The 18,864-nt window shown below is 35.5% G+C and overlaps 1 protein-coding gene across 3 annotated transcripts in view; it reads right to left on the reverse strand.

Moving 5' to 3' along the window:
* LOC121301709 (acid-sensing ion channel 2-like) overlaps positions 1–18,864 on the reverse strand; it is a 485,925-nt gene that overhangs the window by 40,244 nt on the left and 426,817 nt on the right. For all 3 annotated transcript variants that reach the window (XM_041231295.1, XM_041231294.1, XM_041231296.1), the window contains exon 3: positions 9,955–10,082. In XM_041231295.1, the coding sequence (XP_041087229.1) occupies positions 9,955–10,082 (128 nt within the window). The remainder of the gene's footprint in view (positions 1–9,954; positions 10,083–18,864) is intronic.

Below are 18,864 nucleotides of genomic sequence, written 5' to 3' on the forward strand. Positions count from 1 at the left end.
TGCATCTGATCCCATACTACTCATAGGATTCTGGACGGTAAGTTTATATCTGTGTTTTCTGATATCTCTCAGTGGCATTTTTATATAATAGGGGTCTGTAAGAAGGTTCTTACAGGATTCTTAGTTGCAATTTTTCAAACAAAGCTGGTTTATTAATTGGGCAAAGTTCAGAAATTATTACTAATTCATACAAATTATTATTATGTTTTGCACTGCCTTTAATTTTTTACTCAGACAGATTGATGTATGTTTTCTAAGCATACATACATTTAACAATGCACTAAAAAAGTAGACAAAACAAACAAATAATTATGTACAAGTACAATGGAACCCTGTTCAAAAAGTGTTTATCATTTATGGTGTTCTTACCTCAGGGAAATCACATTTGCATGGTAAATACATTCAGTGAATTTCAAAGAAGTATTACAAGTATATAACCCACACCCCTTGTATAACCTGCACCCCTGCAACCCTGCCCGTTATATAACCTGCACGTCCTTGCATAACCAGCACCCCTTGTATATCCAGACCCCTGTATAACTCACACACCCTTGTATAACACGGTCCTTGGGTGAAACATGCTCTGCTATGCTAAAATCAGAGGGGTAAAGCAAAAAATAATAATACTTGAAACTGTCTTTATATATATAATATAATCAATATATCAATTAACCACCCAGCTGCTTATCCCGCGATTTCCACGTGGAGTGCAAACAAGTCCAAATTTGTCACTCCCATGAGAATAGTGTGCAGGTGTTTTATACGTGTATCTGCAAAGTTTAACATGCGTTTTTAACGTGCTTCAGTTAATAAATAAGTTGACAATAAAGTAAAGTTGTCTGCAGTTCTATTTTTTACTGGCCGATGGCAGCACTCCCTAAGGAAGCCTTGTCAGGTTTGGTAATGGTCAAAACGACCTATTTATTTATTATACTTCACAGATAATAATTCATATCACAGCGCTATATACCCGTGCCTGAAACTGGGGAAGACATGATTGAAAATTTGCGATGCACGTTTTCTGATGTATATGTGCAAGATGAAGACATTAGCATTGATGAGGGTTTGAAGTGCGTCTGCTTTGAAATCTATCACCCAAAAAACATTTCTAAAAAGTGACATGCCTGCACAAGTATTATATTATTATAATGCTGCCATTGTAAAAAAAAAAAAAAAAAAAAGCGTTATTTATACTTATATAATGCTGTGTTTGTATTTTAAAAAATAAGGCAGCTGTTGTTTTGAAAACTGTCCAAATTGCTTATTTGAGGGCTAAAATGAAAAATCTGTTAAAAAAGAGCATTTTTAACATGGAAATTGCCAGAATAAAGGGGCAGATGGGTGGTTAAGTATAAACTATACACTTTATAAAGCCAAAACAATGCCAAAACAACAGTTGGGGTTTTAGTTGTATTCTTTCTTAAACATAAATAAAGTCTTGACGAACATCAGCTTTTGCTGCCAGCTACAAGAAATACTGGTTAGTATTCATGTAGGTTGTGACTTATGTAAACTGCACTCCAGTACACAGTGCATCCTGTATACAGCACACCACAATTATTTTACAGTTTCTAAAAGGGCATGTACTATATTCTGAAAATGACTATGAATTGCGCAATAATACTTGTACAAACTATCCAGTTACAATAGAAACTACAGTATTTTATCAAAATGCATATCTACTTTAAGTTGTAACAATTGTTTGCTTTGTTGTAATTGTTTATATAATTGTAAAAATGAAAAGGAAGCTGCATCTATGTATTTAGTTTAAAAGATAGATGAGCTGCAAGACTGCACTCCATGTATGTATTAATTCCCCCATCTAGCATAATCACAAGGCAGGGACCAGAGAAACTAATATTTTCTATCCCATATCAATGGGGATTTTTTATATATATATATATATATAGATATATAGATATATATATAAATATATATATATATATATATATATATATATATATAAAGCAAAACTGTGTTTGACTGCTGGAAAAAAAGTGTTAAGATAGATGGCTAATTTATACAGCTGTCTTCATGCGCTCAGCAGTAACCCTACTTATAGCTGTGAATAGCTAGTGCCTATTATGCTAATTAGCATTACAGTATTTTGCAAAAGTGTTTTTTGATGTAGGCCTATTTCCAATTGATAAGCCTTATAACTTGTGAAGAATAGAAATATAACCAAGATTGTTCTGAAATAAACTGAAATGTAAATGCTTCCTTGTTAATCTGTTTACAGTAAGTGCTCTAGCATATGATACTGTTGCAACAAACACATTCTCAGACTAGCTTGTCCACATTAATAAGCAAAAATTGTCATTTTAAAAGCCTTGATTATCAATGGGGAATTGTTTGTTTTTTTGTTCTGTGATATACCCACTACATACTACAGATCTCAAATGTGTAGTTCCCACAGAAAATATGGCATCGCAAACATATATTTTCACCTTAAAACACAATACTCTGAAGTTGTAACTTGGTGCTCTCTGGTTTCTTCTTAATGGGGAGCTAATCTATAACTCACAGCACTGCAAACAATCATTTAATAGCACACTGTAATAGTAGAAGTGCATTTAATTGGGCTAAGAATTAGTAGTGTCTAGCCCAAGGGTGACACGGTATTAAAGCCTGGTCAAGTACGGCCAAGACCAGAACATATCTAATCTCAGGTGGTCCCTGTAATACCAATTCCCACACTCCTCTGAACACTGTACATAATATTGCATCTCGACAAAGAGGTTGTGTGTCTAACAAAATACAAGTCCCCCTTTATCCATCAATGGAAGAATCCATCAGCCACTGCTAGAATATAACCATATTCAGCTGCTTGCAATTACTGTGTATTTATGAACATAATAGTCTTAAGACTAATGTCCTATGTATCATTAAAGTTTGGAATACAGTAAATAAAGGTTTTGGTCCTGCGCCACTTGTGGTCTGCAAGAAATCCCATAAAACACCAGCACACTCCCTCCATGAAAAACAGTTTGAATAGGGAACAGCTTGCCTAGGGACATCATTATTTCAAGTGCAATTATCCTAATAAAATGTCAATAACACACACACCCCCACCACGTCTGTTAATTCAAAATTAGTGCTATGAGACAGATGGACAGATGTACAGACAGACATCTTCATATATCCTCACAATCTGATATTCCCACTAATGTATACTAAACAATGTTAATACCAAGTTTCATCACAACTGTACACATGCTTTTCAGATACATTGAACAATGTAAAGTGTGACCACCTCCATTTTGCCCATTGCCACACAGTTTATCCTCTGTGGATGATCATCACCTCTGTTGTGGAAACAGCCAAGAAGCAATAGAGTCAAAGGGGTCTTTACCAGGCTTCCAAAAAGAGAATTCTACTGAGAAGTCTCTGTACTATTCCATGTCAGCAGAGATTCCATTAGTTGCCCTTGATACTTAAAGGTTAAGACAGAACTTCATTCAAACTGTAGTCAAATCTAGATGCAGACCATGTTGCTAAATTGGTAGAACCTATGCAGGTTTTTTTTTTCTATTATTAATTTTTGATTATGTAATCATAGTTTTGAAATGCTTTATTAATCAAGAAAGAGCCTGCTATGGAAAGCCTCCAGTTTTTCAGTATGGCTTTACTTTAGTCTCTTAAGACTTTTGGCTGTTTCACCTTCCTACTTTAATAGTTTCAATTTAATTCAGGAGAGACTGCCGTATTTTGCCTGGTAGTTTTCCATGCCTGAGTACTAACAAGGTTGATTTGTAAACCTTCATCCCCTTTGGAATCATTATTTAATTTGTTTGAAGATAAAGGCTTGATTCACTGAGAAGTAACATTCTATATCTATGGATGTTCAGTCAGGAAAACTCATGCAATAGAGAAAAATATTTATTAGAGCTAGACAAAAAATACACATTATACATATTTTCATTACATCTTTGGCCTTTGGCCTCATCCTTCAAGGTATGCCCTTCGATAACTGCCGTCCCCCCTAGACGAGGCGAGCTCTGACATACAGCAAGGAACAGATAGATTGAGGCACAATATAAAGCCCTTTCTAGCTGATCATTGGACATGTTGTTTATTGAGTGATGAATGAAATCCTAGCCATTTGACTCCCGACATCCTGGAAATGGGGGTGCCTAATATGCTCGATGCTTATGACTTTAATCTAGTTTAAAAACTGAGTTCCCTGCACAAATCGCTGCTTTGCTAAATTGCGTTAGAATTGAAGACCGAATTTAATCAGTCAGACTAAAACAGACTGCTATTGGAAATTAACTAGGGCACTAAAGTATTATGCTGCAGGGTGCTCTAATGTGTTTTAACATAAACAATGGCTGGGAGCTTTAGAGACCTGGTGCCAAAGGTATATCGCACCACCTTGCCATGCAGCATGCTATTATAAAACAGCTTTTATAATAATACATTTATAAACGTGTAGTTATTTGTGTGACCATCATCTGTGAAAGCAGTTTCTATGTGTCCCAACTAAAGTAACAGTCAAGTCAAGTAGGACAACAATAAAAGATGAAATAATCCAGGAAGAGCAAAGCTGCAAACATAGGTTTATTTAACCTAGTGTAGCATCAGCTACTCATTTCTTAAAATTAAAATAATGTAAAAAGCACTCCTCTGGAATGCTAAAAGCAGAGGGGTAAAGCAAAGAAGGTATGACTTTTGATACACTTGTAAACTACACTCAAGTATACAGCGGGCTTTGTAACTCACATCCTCTGTATATCACGCCACAATGATTCTAAGATTTGTAAAAGGATGTGTGTAATATGACGAAATCAGTACTTGTTTGTTAAAACATTGATTTGCATGACATATACACTTTTTAGCTACAATCACTTCTGTTCTCCGGATTAAAAAAAAAACAATCATGAGAGGTAATTGGACGCCAGGGATTCAATGGCGCAGAAAATGAAGATTACTGTTCTACAAAATTGTTTCTGAAACCTTTTTTTTTTGGTTATTCATTTCAAGTTTTATCATAAGTAACATTTTATAAGTTTGCGAGGACTGATTTACTCCTAAAAAGAGTGATTGACCAATCAGAGACAGTATTTAAGCTGTTTTATAAGTGTCTTAAAATCAGTGCCTATCAGGACAGCATTCGGGTTTGAGATTCTCTTCATGGCTATCTACGAATAATATACAGAAGCCACTTTACTGTATGCAAACAATTGCAAATACCAACTCCTTTATACAGAAAAACAGAAGTTTTTCAAACAGTTTGGGTTTCCTCTTGAGCACTTATCCAAATGATTTGCAGCTGCTGTCAATGCAAATACTGTTAAACATGTAAATTGGAAGGGCAAACTGTTTGCATCTATAAAAAAAATGTAAAAAAAATAAAAGAAAAAATATGATTTCACTGAAAGGGCCCATATGGAGAAAGATGGGAAAACATCTTCAAGAATTTATCTTTCAAAGGCAGAAGTTGGTTAAAATGTTACATCTTTACGGTAAATAAGGGGGAAACAGGCTCCTTCTCACCCAATTTAGAATGTCAAATATGTTCCCTCACCTCAGCAATGTAAATTTATATCACCGACATTTAGAAAATGAAGTGTGAAGTAATCACATTCACCAGTGGTCCTCAAAGTCGTGCCCGCGAAGCCTGGCCATCGTGCCCGCGGCAGCTGCTCTTAAAGTATGGGTCGTAAACACATTTCTGATGGGTTGTAACGTTGGAAAATAAAGAAAGCTTTAAACTAGTTTTCCAACAAAAGCGCCACAGCAATCTGTTTACAGGGCTGCTCACTTATGCTGTGCTTGTACTTACACAACATTTTATTTTCCTGAATGGCTTTTGCGATACGATCAACCAATTGAATAGCTGCATTGTCTCTGCGGTAGCCCAATCATAAGTTAGCTAGGTGGGACATAAACTGTGTCTGTTTCAAGTGCAGGTACTAACTGTAAGTTTAACCAATAGGAGAGTCAAATATCTGCCAAGTTTGTCCAATCATAAGCAAGAAGAGGCCGTTCATGGTATGTGCATGAAAATTTAAGGCGTGAGCAGAAGCTGGGTATTAATATGCTGGGTAAGCACTCAATTTCACTGAATGTTATTGAGAAAAATAATACATTTCAGTATATATATATATATATATATATATATATATATATATATATATATATATATAGCGAGAAGGCAGTGTGTAAGATGAGATCCTATGCAATAGTCAGCGTGCCCACAAACAGCCAAGTAAGATCAATTTATGCCAGTGCCAAAATTACTTTGAGGACCGCTGACATACACTGTCACGTGACTTAATGGCACTTAAATACTATACACTTTGAGTTAATTAGCCTTATGTGGCTAATTATCCTCTTCACTTGGTAGGCAAAGTTTGAAAAAAACAAAAAACAAAATCAGATCATTAAAATAGCAGTGATGAGGGAAAATATTGAAGTAAGAGGAGTAGGAAATGATAAGAGCTCGCTCAAGTAGGTTTTATTTTACAGTGTTATTTAGCAATTTCTGAAATGTCTATCAGTCAGCAGCTGTGAGTTTTGTTTTTCATTGTTGAGTCAATCATTATGGATAAAGTACTGCCTTCTGTGTGATGATTAAATCTATGATGATCCTGGTCAAGAACAAGATGGAAGTAGATACTGAACTAGAACAGCAGATGCTATAGACACAGACTGTGGTTTTGCTGTTGAATTGGTTATTTAGATTTAGATTAGATTTGCTCCTGCTTTTAATTAAAGCAAATGCAACGGGCAGTGTTGTGTGGTGCACTGCCGTTACAGATATGGTCTATTGGTGAGATGAGATGAAGTTTAAATCTCTATAACGATAAGTCTCTTTTGCATAGTGTTTAAGACGCTCGCTTGCAGTGTGTGAGGTCACCAGTTCACGCCAGGCCTGATTTTTTACTGTGGGTCACAGACCCAGTATTTTCCTGAATAGTTGGTAAGCATGGAAATGTAACAGATGGAGGCTGGGCACGAACCGGTGACCCTGAGCACAGCAAGCGGGTGTCTAAACCACAATGCATTTGCATCCATGGTTTTTAGCACTTTTAACCCTATCTCATCTCACCGACAGGGGAAAGGACAGAATCCATAATGGCAGTGTATCACACAACATTGCTCATTCCAGTAAGTATAAACACAATCCACAATATGGAATTATACTGTACAAACACACAGACACACAATAGAATATGAATTCCTATCTGTGCAGCAGTAGACTACTCCTCTGTCATTTCATATATAATGCCATTGATCATTAAAATAGAGAGTACTCCTTGTGCTCCAGTGCAAAAATGAACGGTCCATGTTTTTATCATTAGTCTGCTTTTTCTGTTTTTCTATTTTCCCTTCCACATAAAAAAAAACAGATCTCACTTTGAAGTCTGGTAATTATAAACTTAGTAGATATCAAGTGATTTTTTATAGGATCAGAGCCAAGCTTAAGATGCATGCTTTTACCAGCACTGAATCATACAATTAAAACAAATCACAAAGTAGCAAGCTGTCCACTTTACTTCAGTCCCCATTATCACCCAAAAAGTAATTAGCTGAGTCTTACAATTGTAAACTACAGGACTGAACTACTTGGAAGGCATGTAGTAGTTTGCTGAAACATGGGTGTGGATCATGCCCACCCAGCAACGCTGCACTTGTTTGCTGATGGCTACATTCAAGATAATAATGCACATCTTTACATAGACTTCAGGCATTTCCCGTGACTACCGCAATTGAGCATGTTTGGGATGAACAACACATTTGTGATTATCTGCCTATTGCATGAAATAACATTTCAATGAATCCCTCCAGCCACCTCGCAGAACCCTTTGTAATTAAGTGGCCAGACAGTATATATAAAGTTGATTGTTTTAATAAGGCTTGTTCATTTTTTAATGATTTATATTGTGCATTGTTTTGTGACTATGCTGCTGGCTTATAATATGTTGTTCTTGCATCTCAAGCAACCCTGTAAATAAATAAATTAAGCAAGCATCTATTAACAGCAAGCCAGCAGATGATGGATTTTGTAGCTGATGAATGCAAAATATAAAGTATTAAAAGTACTTCCAAATTGGAAATACTTTAACAAGCTTGACTAATCTAACAATAATGCTATTCAAATGCTGAGACTGACATCATTCACACTGATTTCCTTTTTTTTAATAAAATGTTCTACCTGTTTGATTTATGATGCCCTTAGAGACAAATCCCTTTGACTGAGAAAGTGTAATAAGAGCGGAAATATTCTTCACCACGGTGCAAATTTTATGTAAGATTCTATGCTTGACAGACAACTGGTTAATTGTGTTCAAAACTTAAAACCTAGCTTTAGTAATATTTCATTTACGTGACTTGGGGAGATTTCAAATCGTCGTAATGTATTGATATTGCTGAAGTATGCTTGACTTGAGGAGACAAAGAAATGTGCCAGGTTTACACTGGCATTCATCATAGGTCTCATGCTATCATTAAAGAGATACAGAAACTTAAATTGTGTAACCTAATCAATGAAACCCCCTGTGAAGAGGATGCAATATATCTTGCTGATTGCATGTACCGGGTGTACTGGCGATCCTCCATTTTAAAGGCAGGATCATGAAAATAAGAAAGTTATAATCCCTCTCGCCTAGAATTGCCAAAGCAGTCATTTTGACTGCCTTTTACAATACATGCTTTTATTTTGACTATAACCTACAATTTTAATATTGATGTCGTTTCAAATGTCTGCCGGGGGCGGTTTTAGGTATGAGTATAACCGCGGCGGTCCTAGTGTTAAAAATAAATACATAAATAAAGCTTGAGCAAGTCACTTAACCTCCTTGTGCTCCGTCCTTTGTGTGAGACTTTTGTTGTAATTGACTCTGTGCAGCTGATTTATAATACACAGACCCTAGCCTCTGTAAGTCGCCTTGAAGGCATCTGCTAAATAAACAAATAATAATAATAATAATAATAATAATAATAATAATAATAATAATAATAATAATAATAATAATAATAATAATAATAATGGTTGACTGGTGCAGCATTACTCCACTCCCGGCCACTGAACTCTGTAGCTCCTTCAAAGTGATTGTTGGCCTCTCTGTGGCTTCTCTCACAAGTCTCCTTCTTGTCTGAGCGCTGAGTTTTAAGGGACAGACTTTTCTTGGCAGTGCCTGGGTGGTGTGATGCAGCTTCCACTTCCTGATTATTGATCCAACTGTGCTCACTGGGATATCCAAACACTTGGATATTATTTTGTATCCTTTCCCTAATCTATGCATTTGTATTACTTTATCTCTAACTTCTGTAGAATGCTCTTTGGTCTTCATTTTCCTTCAGATTCACAGCCTTACCAATGATCCTTCAACAGTGGGGTTTTTATCCAGAAAATGGTTCACAGGTGGAGGCCAATGGTAAGGTAATTGTGTCCTCATTAGGGCAATTTCTTTCATCGGTGCAAACTGGGAGCTTCCACAGCACAGGGGTTGAATACTTATGCAAGCAAGATATTTCAGTTTTTTATTCTTCTTAAAAATATTTCCCAACATAAAACCAATGTCACCTTACAATAATTGATTCTGAGTTTCAGTGTTTAAAAATAAAATATCGGTCCCATTCATACTCTCTTAACCAGTCCCCAGGGGTATGAAAACGTTTGCAAGGCACTTATATATATAATATATATATATATACTATATATATATATATATATATATATTATATATATATATATTATAATATATCTGAATATCTGTGTATAGTAGAAACCTGCAAGACACATATCAGGGTGGAAATGTATGAAATTTCTGTCTCGACGCACAGTAATGGTAAAGCACTTACATTTTAAAGTTGCCCACAAAGTAAACTACATTGTTGGATACTACAAACCCAGCATTTTTTTTAAAAAGTGACACAGAATTTTATGGATACTAAATTGAATTTGGTGTTTGTTGACCTCACAGAAGATATAAATTTACATGTTACCCTTTGTTCCTGTGTTGATACGAAGGTCTGAAAACCAGGTGCCACTCCAAAGCCAAGTTCGTGGACAAAGGGGGGCTCAAACTGACTGTGAATCTGCACCCTCACTCCTGCTTCAAATGTTGTCTCTTCTGTTAAAATAAAATAAAAGAGAAGATTTTATTAATATTAAAAATACAGATTTGCTGTTTGATGAGACGTTCAGTGCCCCGTCAGTAATTTCCTCAAATCGGCTTAATCCTGGGGCTGTTGACTAATAAAGAATGCTTAATAGCTTGGAAAATTTAGATAATCTCTTGCACTCTCCCCCCCCCAAAAAAAAAAAAAAAGTAAAGAAAACTTTTAGAAGCAGTGATTATAGAGCTGTTAACATACAAATTCCTGACGCTGGGCAATGAATAGGCCCTGGAATCAGTAAAGTTGAGATGAGATCAAACTAGACTCCTTTAATGATACAGGAGTGTAGAACAGAGGTTCCCAACCTGTGGGTCCCATATAACAATCCCAAATGATATCTTATTGTGAAAGGCAATCCACTCATACAGTTTGGACACAGAGGTCGTGTCCACTGTTGTTTTTTTGCTTCTTTAATGCTGACACTCACGTACAGGTTTTCTCATTAGTATCTATAGTAGATACATCAATCATAAATATCAATCATAATTAATAAAGTGCCATGTCAATCACATTGAATATAAAAGAAAAATAAAACTTTTTAAAAAAAAATGCAATTCTCAAGTCTGCAAATCATGAAAGTGCCTAATTGTGAAAATGAGTGGTTACCATGCACAAGCATGATGGAAAATACTGTAAAGTGACTGCCTCTGTATTCATCACCTTTTTATTTTTTTGTAACTCTTTTGTCTAAAATCCATGGCCGAACATATATTTAAGAAAAATAAAACCGTGTTCAGTTCTTCTCAGTGCTGTAAAGGAGCGGGCCGGAAACGTCCGCTCCATATAAAATTGGCTCGCTCCGCTCCGCTCACACTCTGAGTGTTCCTGCAGGTGAGACTGACAGCTGAGAGCTCAATCAGAACTGTGAAGCAAGCAGGGGGTGTGGCCACTGGACAGTGTGTTCTTTGTGTGCGTGTGCGTGTGTGTGTGTGTGTTTCTTCTTGCTGTGGGTACTAATGGAAAATGGGTGCATGCAAATGATGCACTCATTGAGTCAAACCACGACCGAGAAAGACAAGGACATGGACATGGCCTTTTATGAAGAGATCTGAACGCTTTACAAATGTGTTACATTGGCCTAAGTTCATAACACCTCTATAACAAGGAGAATGATATTTTTTCAGAATTAAAATGTGTTAGTATACTACCCTTTAGCACTGACATGCATATGTACCCTTTTAACCATTCATAACATTGTAGTTTTGTACCTATGTAAATATCAATATATTAATACCAACCAAAATAGACATATTGTTTTCACCACTCATGGATGTACATTTGCAACTAAAACAATACAATGTTTACATTTTCAACACTGTCCAAAAATCCCTTCTACCATTATTTTACATTAAAATCTTTTCTCATTTCTGTTATATTACTCTACTATTTACGATACACAGTCTCGAATATCTTTCCCTTGCTTTATTGTGAATGTAAAAAGACAAGTTAGAAAAACACAACAACCATTTAAAGTTGTGATATCAAACACAAAAGCCCAAGTTAGGAGAAGCAATTTTGTTGTGTTGATTAGTGGCAAAAAAACTTTTTTTGTGTTGATCAGTGGCAAAAACTCCTAATTAAATCCATTTTGATTCCATGCTGTAACACAATACAACAAGGGGGGTGAATACTTTTGAACACTTTTAGTCTGTAATCCATATATTTCTTTGATATATATTCAACATATAAAATAAATATATGGATTACAGACTAAAATATATTTAAAAAATATCCCATATGTTTTAAATATATAAAAATGGAGCCAATTTCTATATATGAAAAGTATAAGGATCATACTTTTCTACCATATATTAAAATGCATATGTTTGTTCCATAAGGGTTGTCAGGGATCAAGCAAATAGGGACAATTGGAAAGGTGCTGGGGCCTAACATCCTCACAATTGTTGCTTCTAACTTGGCTTCTTTGTTTCATTGCTTTTTTTTTTTTTTTTTTTTTTTTTTTTTTTTTTTTTTTTTTTTTTGATTTTCAGAAGGCACATTTTTTGAGAGAAAATAGAGGTCGTAATGCATTTGCACTGCAAGTTTTTTTTTTGCCACCAATTCCAGGTCTTGATTTTCAACAGAGCCAGGTTAATTTCTTTTACTCGCAATGCCCTTTGCAACTCCTGCTTATGAATGATTTAATTGAAATGACAACTGATTTTCAGGTTCACCAACAAGCCAATTAGTCACATTTCAATAGTCTGCACTTCCATTTAACTGGAAAACAAAAAGGCACATGTAGTTGCAACAATTGTAAAAATGATATTTTAGCACATAAAACTTATTTTCAGTCAAATAAAGAAGTCCAAATAAAAATTCTGGGACCTAAAGCACTGTTCTCCAAGACAAATGAGTCGTGGCATGAGCCAGGGTACTTAGCAACTAAATCTGTGATAATGCATTGAGCATCACATAAAACGTGCACTGTTAAAGAATGATGATGTTTGCATTCCTTGAATCTGGGGATATTGCCACATGTGTGCAATCTATTACACCTAGACTTAAATTCGAAGAAATTCTGTATTTGAAACCATGTGGGTCAGAATCAGATAAAGTGTATAGCCGTTGATATACTTTAATAGCATTTTCAATCCGGGACAACGTGTCAATATGTATTGGCACCATCTAAAGCACTAATAGAGTTATGTTAATAAAAGTAATGCATGCATTTTATGTTTATTAGGGGAAAAAAAAATCTCCAACTGAGTGAACTATTCTGAATTAGAAATTTGTAACCTAAATCAACCTTTCTGATATATGAGGCCAAGATGTTTGTCTGTGGCCTGCAGATATAGTATTCTGGTAAGCCTGCCCCCTACTGTACCAATTTTTATTGGAGGGACTACCTGCTGATTTTTTTCTGACATTTGTCATTGGGCAGTAGGCTCTGCAATGTTTGTCAGCGTTATAATTTGTCTTAAGCATTATTTCATTTTCTTCCTGTTGTGAAACGACTGCCAGGCAGTTTATTTTTTAGTATCAGTATCTCTTTTCTTAATGGACCACGTAACCCCAACCTTGTGCTTCCATTTACAAACCAGGGCTCTTTATTGATTCAGTATGCCTTGCAGTTTAACTGCAGGTATGGAACGGAATGAAATGTGTTAGGTAGCGTTCTATGTAGCACGGTAGTGAAAAGGTTAAGCTCGGTGAAATAAAGGAAAAAGCTACAGTACATGATAAAAGCCTGGTAAATCATGTTAAATTTTACAAACCTGCTTTGTTGCAAAGCGTGAACACCTCTGTATTATTAATACATACATAGAACCATATTATTCTGACTAGAACTCCCTAAAATGATTGTTTTAAGAAATTGCACTTTTTCTTAATACTGTAGCATAGAGGCTGCTCTGGGATTACTTCTGTAGTTACAGCAGCAAAGAAGAAAGAGATAGCTGTGTGCTTTCTGATAGCAAGCCAACATAACAATAAACACATATTCCGTGAAACGCTTGCACCCTATCTCTGATCAGAGCTACAATGAGAATGCTTATCTCACAATTACAGAACATGATTATTTCTTTCAAGAGACCTTTTCTAAATTACTGGTAGGGGAATCAGCTTTATGCATATAAATCAAGGCACAACGAATATTCTAATGTCTTGTTTCAAAGCTGCATTGCTGGTTTTGAAAATTAAATAAAAACAAACAAACCTTCTGATGTAGATATGGTATTAATATAAAAACTAAGAAATAGTATAATATATTTTGGGATTGAATTGGGTAGGGCTATTCAGGGAAACTGCCCATGCTATTTATTTAAGTATGCTATAAATACGACAAATTAAACATTAAGTGCAGTACATTCTGTGTTGTGCTTCTGTTTTTGGTTTTTATCGATTTAATTTCCTGGTTCTTATATTTAGCTATTTTCAAGTTATATGTACATTTTTTTGGGGCGGTTGGGGGTTTGACGACTTTCATTTTTGTGATGTATGAAACGTGCTGATAGCATTTGGGGGTTAGGTTTATGTTTTAGTTGGCAACGCCCCTCATGTGCTTCAGAGTTAATGCTGAAACACATGGTCTGTAACTGTTCACTCGCACTCTCATTCTGGATACTGAATAAACAACTTAAAGCCTGACTTAATACACACAACATAATAGTTTTTAATATACTGTATGAAATTGATTTCAGTTACTTTCTGTCACAATATGTATAGTAACTTGACAGTATAATTTGCACACATGAATTGTACCTTCTTTCCTTTGCTGTCTTCCACACCAGTAATATTCTTCTATGTGTTTAGCCATTTTTTAAATTTGACACAATTTGCAATTCTATTTTAAATTCTACGAGCATGTAAATACTCCATGTCGTAGTGTAATATGCCATGAGCAGGAACATCTCGTTTTAAGTCTCGCAAGCGTGATACAATCTAGAAATGTAGGAATTTACTAACATTCAGCAGTTGGGGTGGGTTTAAAATATTCAGAACAAACTAATCAATGCGAGATACAAGTCAGGAAGGAGGGACATTGACCAACTGCACTGGGATTTTTTTTTTTTTTTGGTAGGTATTTTATTTTTTATTTTCAAAGAGAAAGGCATCAAGTCAACATGAATTGAGAAACCATTTCCAGTGTCTATTGGATATACACTGATTATTTTTTTTTTTTTGTATGAGGGGTGTTTTGTCACAGGTGTTTTATCAGATTTTATCTGTTAAAAACGCAAGTCAAAATAAAACAACTGCTGTTCAAGAAATGAATCAGTTTAAAAAAATACATGTGTTTGACACAATTACAATAATTGTTATTAACACAAAATACAAACGGTCTGGTTTAAACCCTTGTGACAATCTTATGAGTTTATAGCGGCAAGCATTATTTAAATAGAATAAACGAAAACGACAAAAATTGATTGTGTGAGTTTATGAATAAAAACTATGCATCCCTAGCATACAGGGATATTGCTCACTTCTTAACACTACAATGACCATCAAGGTAATTTTGACCGTTTTTGGAATTTAAATTTAAATTGCTGTGCATGTGTTTAAGATACAGAGCTGTGCTTTCCTGACTTTTCCTAAATGTATGCTCTAATTCCCCTGACAAAGAAAAAATCGCATAGCTGCAAAAATGAGGGAGATAAAATACTGTCATACCTATTCCGACCAGGACTACTACATATAAAACATATTATAACAATGAAATGTTGCAGTATTATTTGTTTTCCTAAGAAATTCATTGTTACCCCAATACACATTGAAAATGGATTGTGGAAGATGCAAGACAGCAAAGAAGTGTTTGGAATTACTGCAAAGTTTACCAAACAACAATTCTCATGAAGCAGAGACGGACAATGACAAATCTTGCTCTGAAGCAGACTGGGTTTGCGAAGATGAATCTTCCAGCAGCAGTGACACCAAGGGTGCAGGAGATCCTGTGGGAGAAGAAGCAATCCTTTGGAAGCAATCCTGTGGCAGCCTCTGCAAGGATATCAGCTGCTTCTCCGGTGGTAGCGCCAGCACCACATGGCGCTCAAGAGGCTGGTAATGATGGCTATTTGAAGCACTATAAATCCTGGTGTTGAAGCTGTAGGTAGAAGGGGTGAACATAATATTTTGAGGGAAGTTCCTGGGCCCACGGCATATACAAAACGCAACATTGATGAGAGCACATTGAGTGCTTTTAGCCTATTGATTGACATGCATTCGCTTCACCACATACAATGTTGCACTGAAGCAGAAGCCCACCGACAACTACAAGATGATCCCTGGTCAATGCCCTCGGAGGAATTAAAAGCTTTTATTGCACTAGTTTATGCCTGTGGAGCATTTGGTGCAGAAGCCTGGATTACTGTTCATAGCTGTGCCAAATGCACAAAGACAGCCTGTGGTAAGTGCACTGCATATTTTGAAAAGTGCAGAATCTGTGTGATTTGTGCCAGCACTTGGACTTTGTAAATGATTGTAAATTAAGTGCATTCTGTTCAAATATTTATTTATTCATGTAATTTTAATTATAGTATGTCTGTGTATAAACGCATAGTTTCAGTTGCGTATATGCGTTTTGTTATGTAGGCAATATAAAGCCATTTATTTAAAAAAAAATTGATACTTATTTCTGTCAAATTAACCACCATGGTTTTTCTAGGTATGCATATAAACACGGTCGTTCTAGTGTTAAAGGCACGGCCCTGTGGAATGTAGTGTGAGTCATACATTCATCTGTCTGAATGGGTCCATGTTTATAATGCTCTCCGATGAGGCGATATGTACTGTACTTTGTGTATTTTTTATTTATTTTTTTAACTGTGTGGTGGAGAACGTTTATCCCATGTATATTCAGCCAATTAGATTAGCAGTCACTATAATAGTTAAGCGAATGGAACTATTTTTTAAGGAACTGTATTTTACAGTGTAAGGCTTCCCTGACTGAGGCAGGGATATCCAGTCAATGGGATCACAGTTTCCCTTATTAATTCCAGTGGCTACCATTAACATGAAGTAGTCTGGGTCTGTGTGAAAGAGACGGTATAAGCAAATAATTTTGTGGCAGTGGCTTAAGTTTGCAATAGGCTACAGTATACTGTACATTTCCGCTTGTGTTGAGATCTGATTCTTTCTGTGTTTTTCAATTTGAATACTCTTTTTAATTCAGTACATTTTTTTAAATTAATTTTTTTAACAGATTGACGAAACAGTTTTTATCAGCGATAATGCTTGTTATCTGAAAAAAAAAAAAAAAAAAAATCTAATTTAGTATTCTGATTTACTTAGAATAAGTAACCTTTTGCCAGGACTGTGAACATTTGAAAGTAAAAAGACCAATAACATTTCAGGTCTTTAATACATGCACAGGAAATTAAATTACTTCAATAAACATAGACTGACCTGTGCACAGAAGCAACTAAAGCAGCTTACAGACATTTGCAACACGACTGCAGTACAGTGTCCCTTTAAATCCAGGTCTTCTTTTTTTCTATATGTTGTGCATTACTTCAGCTGAACATTGGTTTTGAAACTAAAGTGATGTCTGCTTGAGAGAAAAACAAGCAGCACATAATTACCCTTCAGTACTCACACTGTAGTGTAACATTAGACAGGCTGGGATTGGCGTATGCCTGGTGGCCGGTCTGATAGATTTACCACATGCATTTTATGCCAAGGGATCATAAAGAGTTGTATATTACAGTTTGTAATCTTACTTGTATTTTTAAAACACAGTATTGTATTAGTCTATGACTTTCACTTTAATTGTTGATGGCAGAATGTTTATTTTTTTAAATTAACTGCACTATCATGCAGTATCAAATTTATTTCATTTTGTGCTAATATCTTATGACCGAGCCAACCATTCAGGATACTGATGGTAATGGAAAAGAAATCACAAAGTAATAAAAAAATTCCACATTGACATACAAGTCAAGCTGAAAATTAACTAATATGTAGAACAAATTAGAAAGCCACCATTTAATTCATATGTCACGCTCCACTCGCTGTTCTGAAAATCAAGTCAATTTCTTTCTTTTTAAAATTCCAAGGCAGAAAGACAATTATAAATAAAATAAATGTCTACTTTAAGCATAGCAAAATAATAATTCCTGTGTTTTAACTAAGGCACTCATGGTTTGGGGCCAACTACAAACCTTGATCCATGATTAAAAACAAATAATTTTTAGTTTTTTTTTTTTTTTGCAATCCATTTTCTTTTCTTTCTTTTTTTAATAATTTTGCACATAAATGTCAATCTCACAGCAGTGCCAGGGACCTGGATGTCAACAAACTCCCACCAGTGCTACAGACCTCTTGGAGATTGCCCTAAGTTTCCAGAACATAAGAATTGCATTGACACATTGAAACTTTGTCAAGTTGCGTCTTAAAGGATGCCAGCGATTCAGCATCAACAACCTGACAATGGAATCCATAGCATATGTGAAGAAGTGTCTCCTACACTCTGTCATATCTGTGTCCTCTGGTCCTAGTTTCTGTACTGCACTTAAATAGTTGGTTTGGGTTAACTTTGTCAAATCCTTATAAGATTCTAAAGACTTCAATCAAGTCCTCCCAAATTCCTTTGTTTGTTCTACGCAAAATACATTCAGTATTTTTCTTTGTAGCTAAGTCATTTAAGCCATAGGATCAGACTGGGATTAGTCTGGTTGCTCTTCATAATTAAGGCCCTATAAAAATCTTCGAAAATGTTCTTTAAAATTCACGGCATTGTCGCAGGTAAAATATCATATTTTGCGGAATGTTCACGGAAATATAAAATAAATTTAATGTACAGATTTTTCTTTGTTTTTTAAAATAGAAAATATACAGATAAATGCACTGACATCAAAATCAACATCACAGTTACTCAAGCACTTTACAATAGCTTGTGAAACAGTGTTGTAATTAACCGCCTGTAGGTAAAATGTATCTGGAAGGGCAGCTTTCAGTTCTAGTACGTCTGGTACATGTTCACCATTTAGGTCTTGCAAAACAAATAAAATGTTGAACCCATACTAATCTTATACATATGTTAACCCATCAGTGTGACCACTGACAAGGAACCAGACTGTTTTGCCAAGTCCATAATCTCCTGCTTGTGATACTCGACAAATTTAGATAAGTATTCACGGCGCAGCTGGGCTGATGAAGGAAATGAAGGAATCACTCCATCATTTGCTACACTCTGTCTGAAGAATTTCCATAACTTTTGGTTGTCCAATTTTTAAAAAGGGATAGTTGCGCAAACAAACGCCCCTGTCATGTCAAAATTTAGTAAGTGGACTTTTGGAA

Source organism: Polyodon spathula, chromosome 28, assembly GCF_017654505.1.
Source record: "Polyodon spathula isolate WHYD16114869_AA chromosome 28, ASM1765450v1, whole genome shotgun sequence".
Lineage (NCBI taxonomy): Eukaryota > Metazoa > Chordata > Actinopteri > Acipenseriformes > Polyodontidae > Polyodon > Polyodon spathula.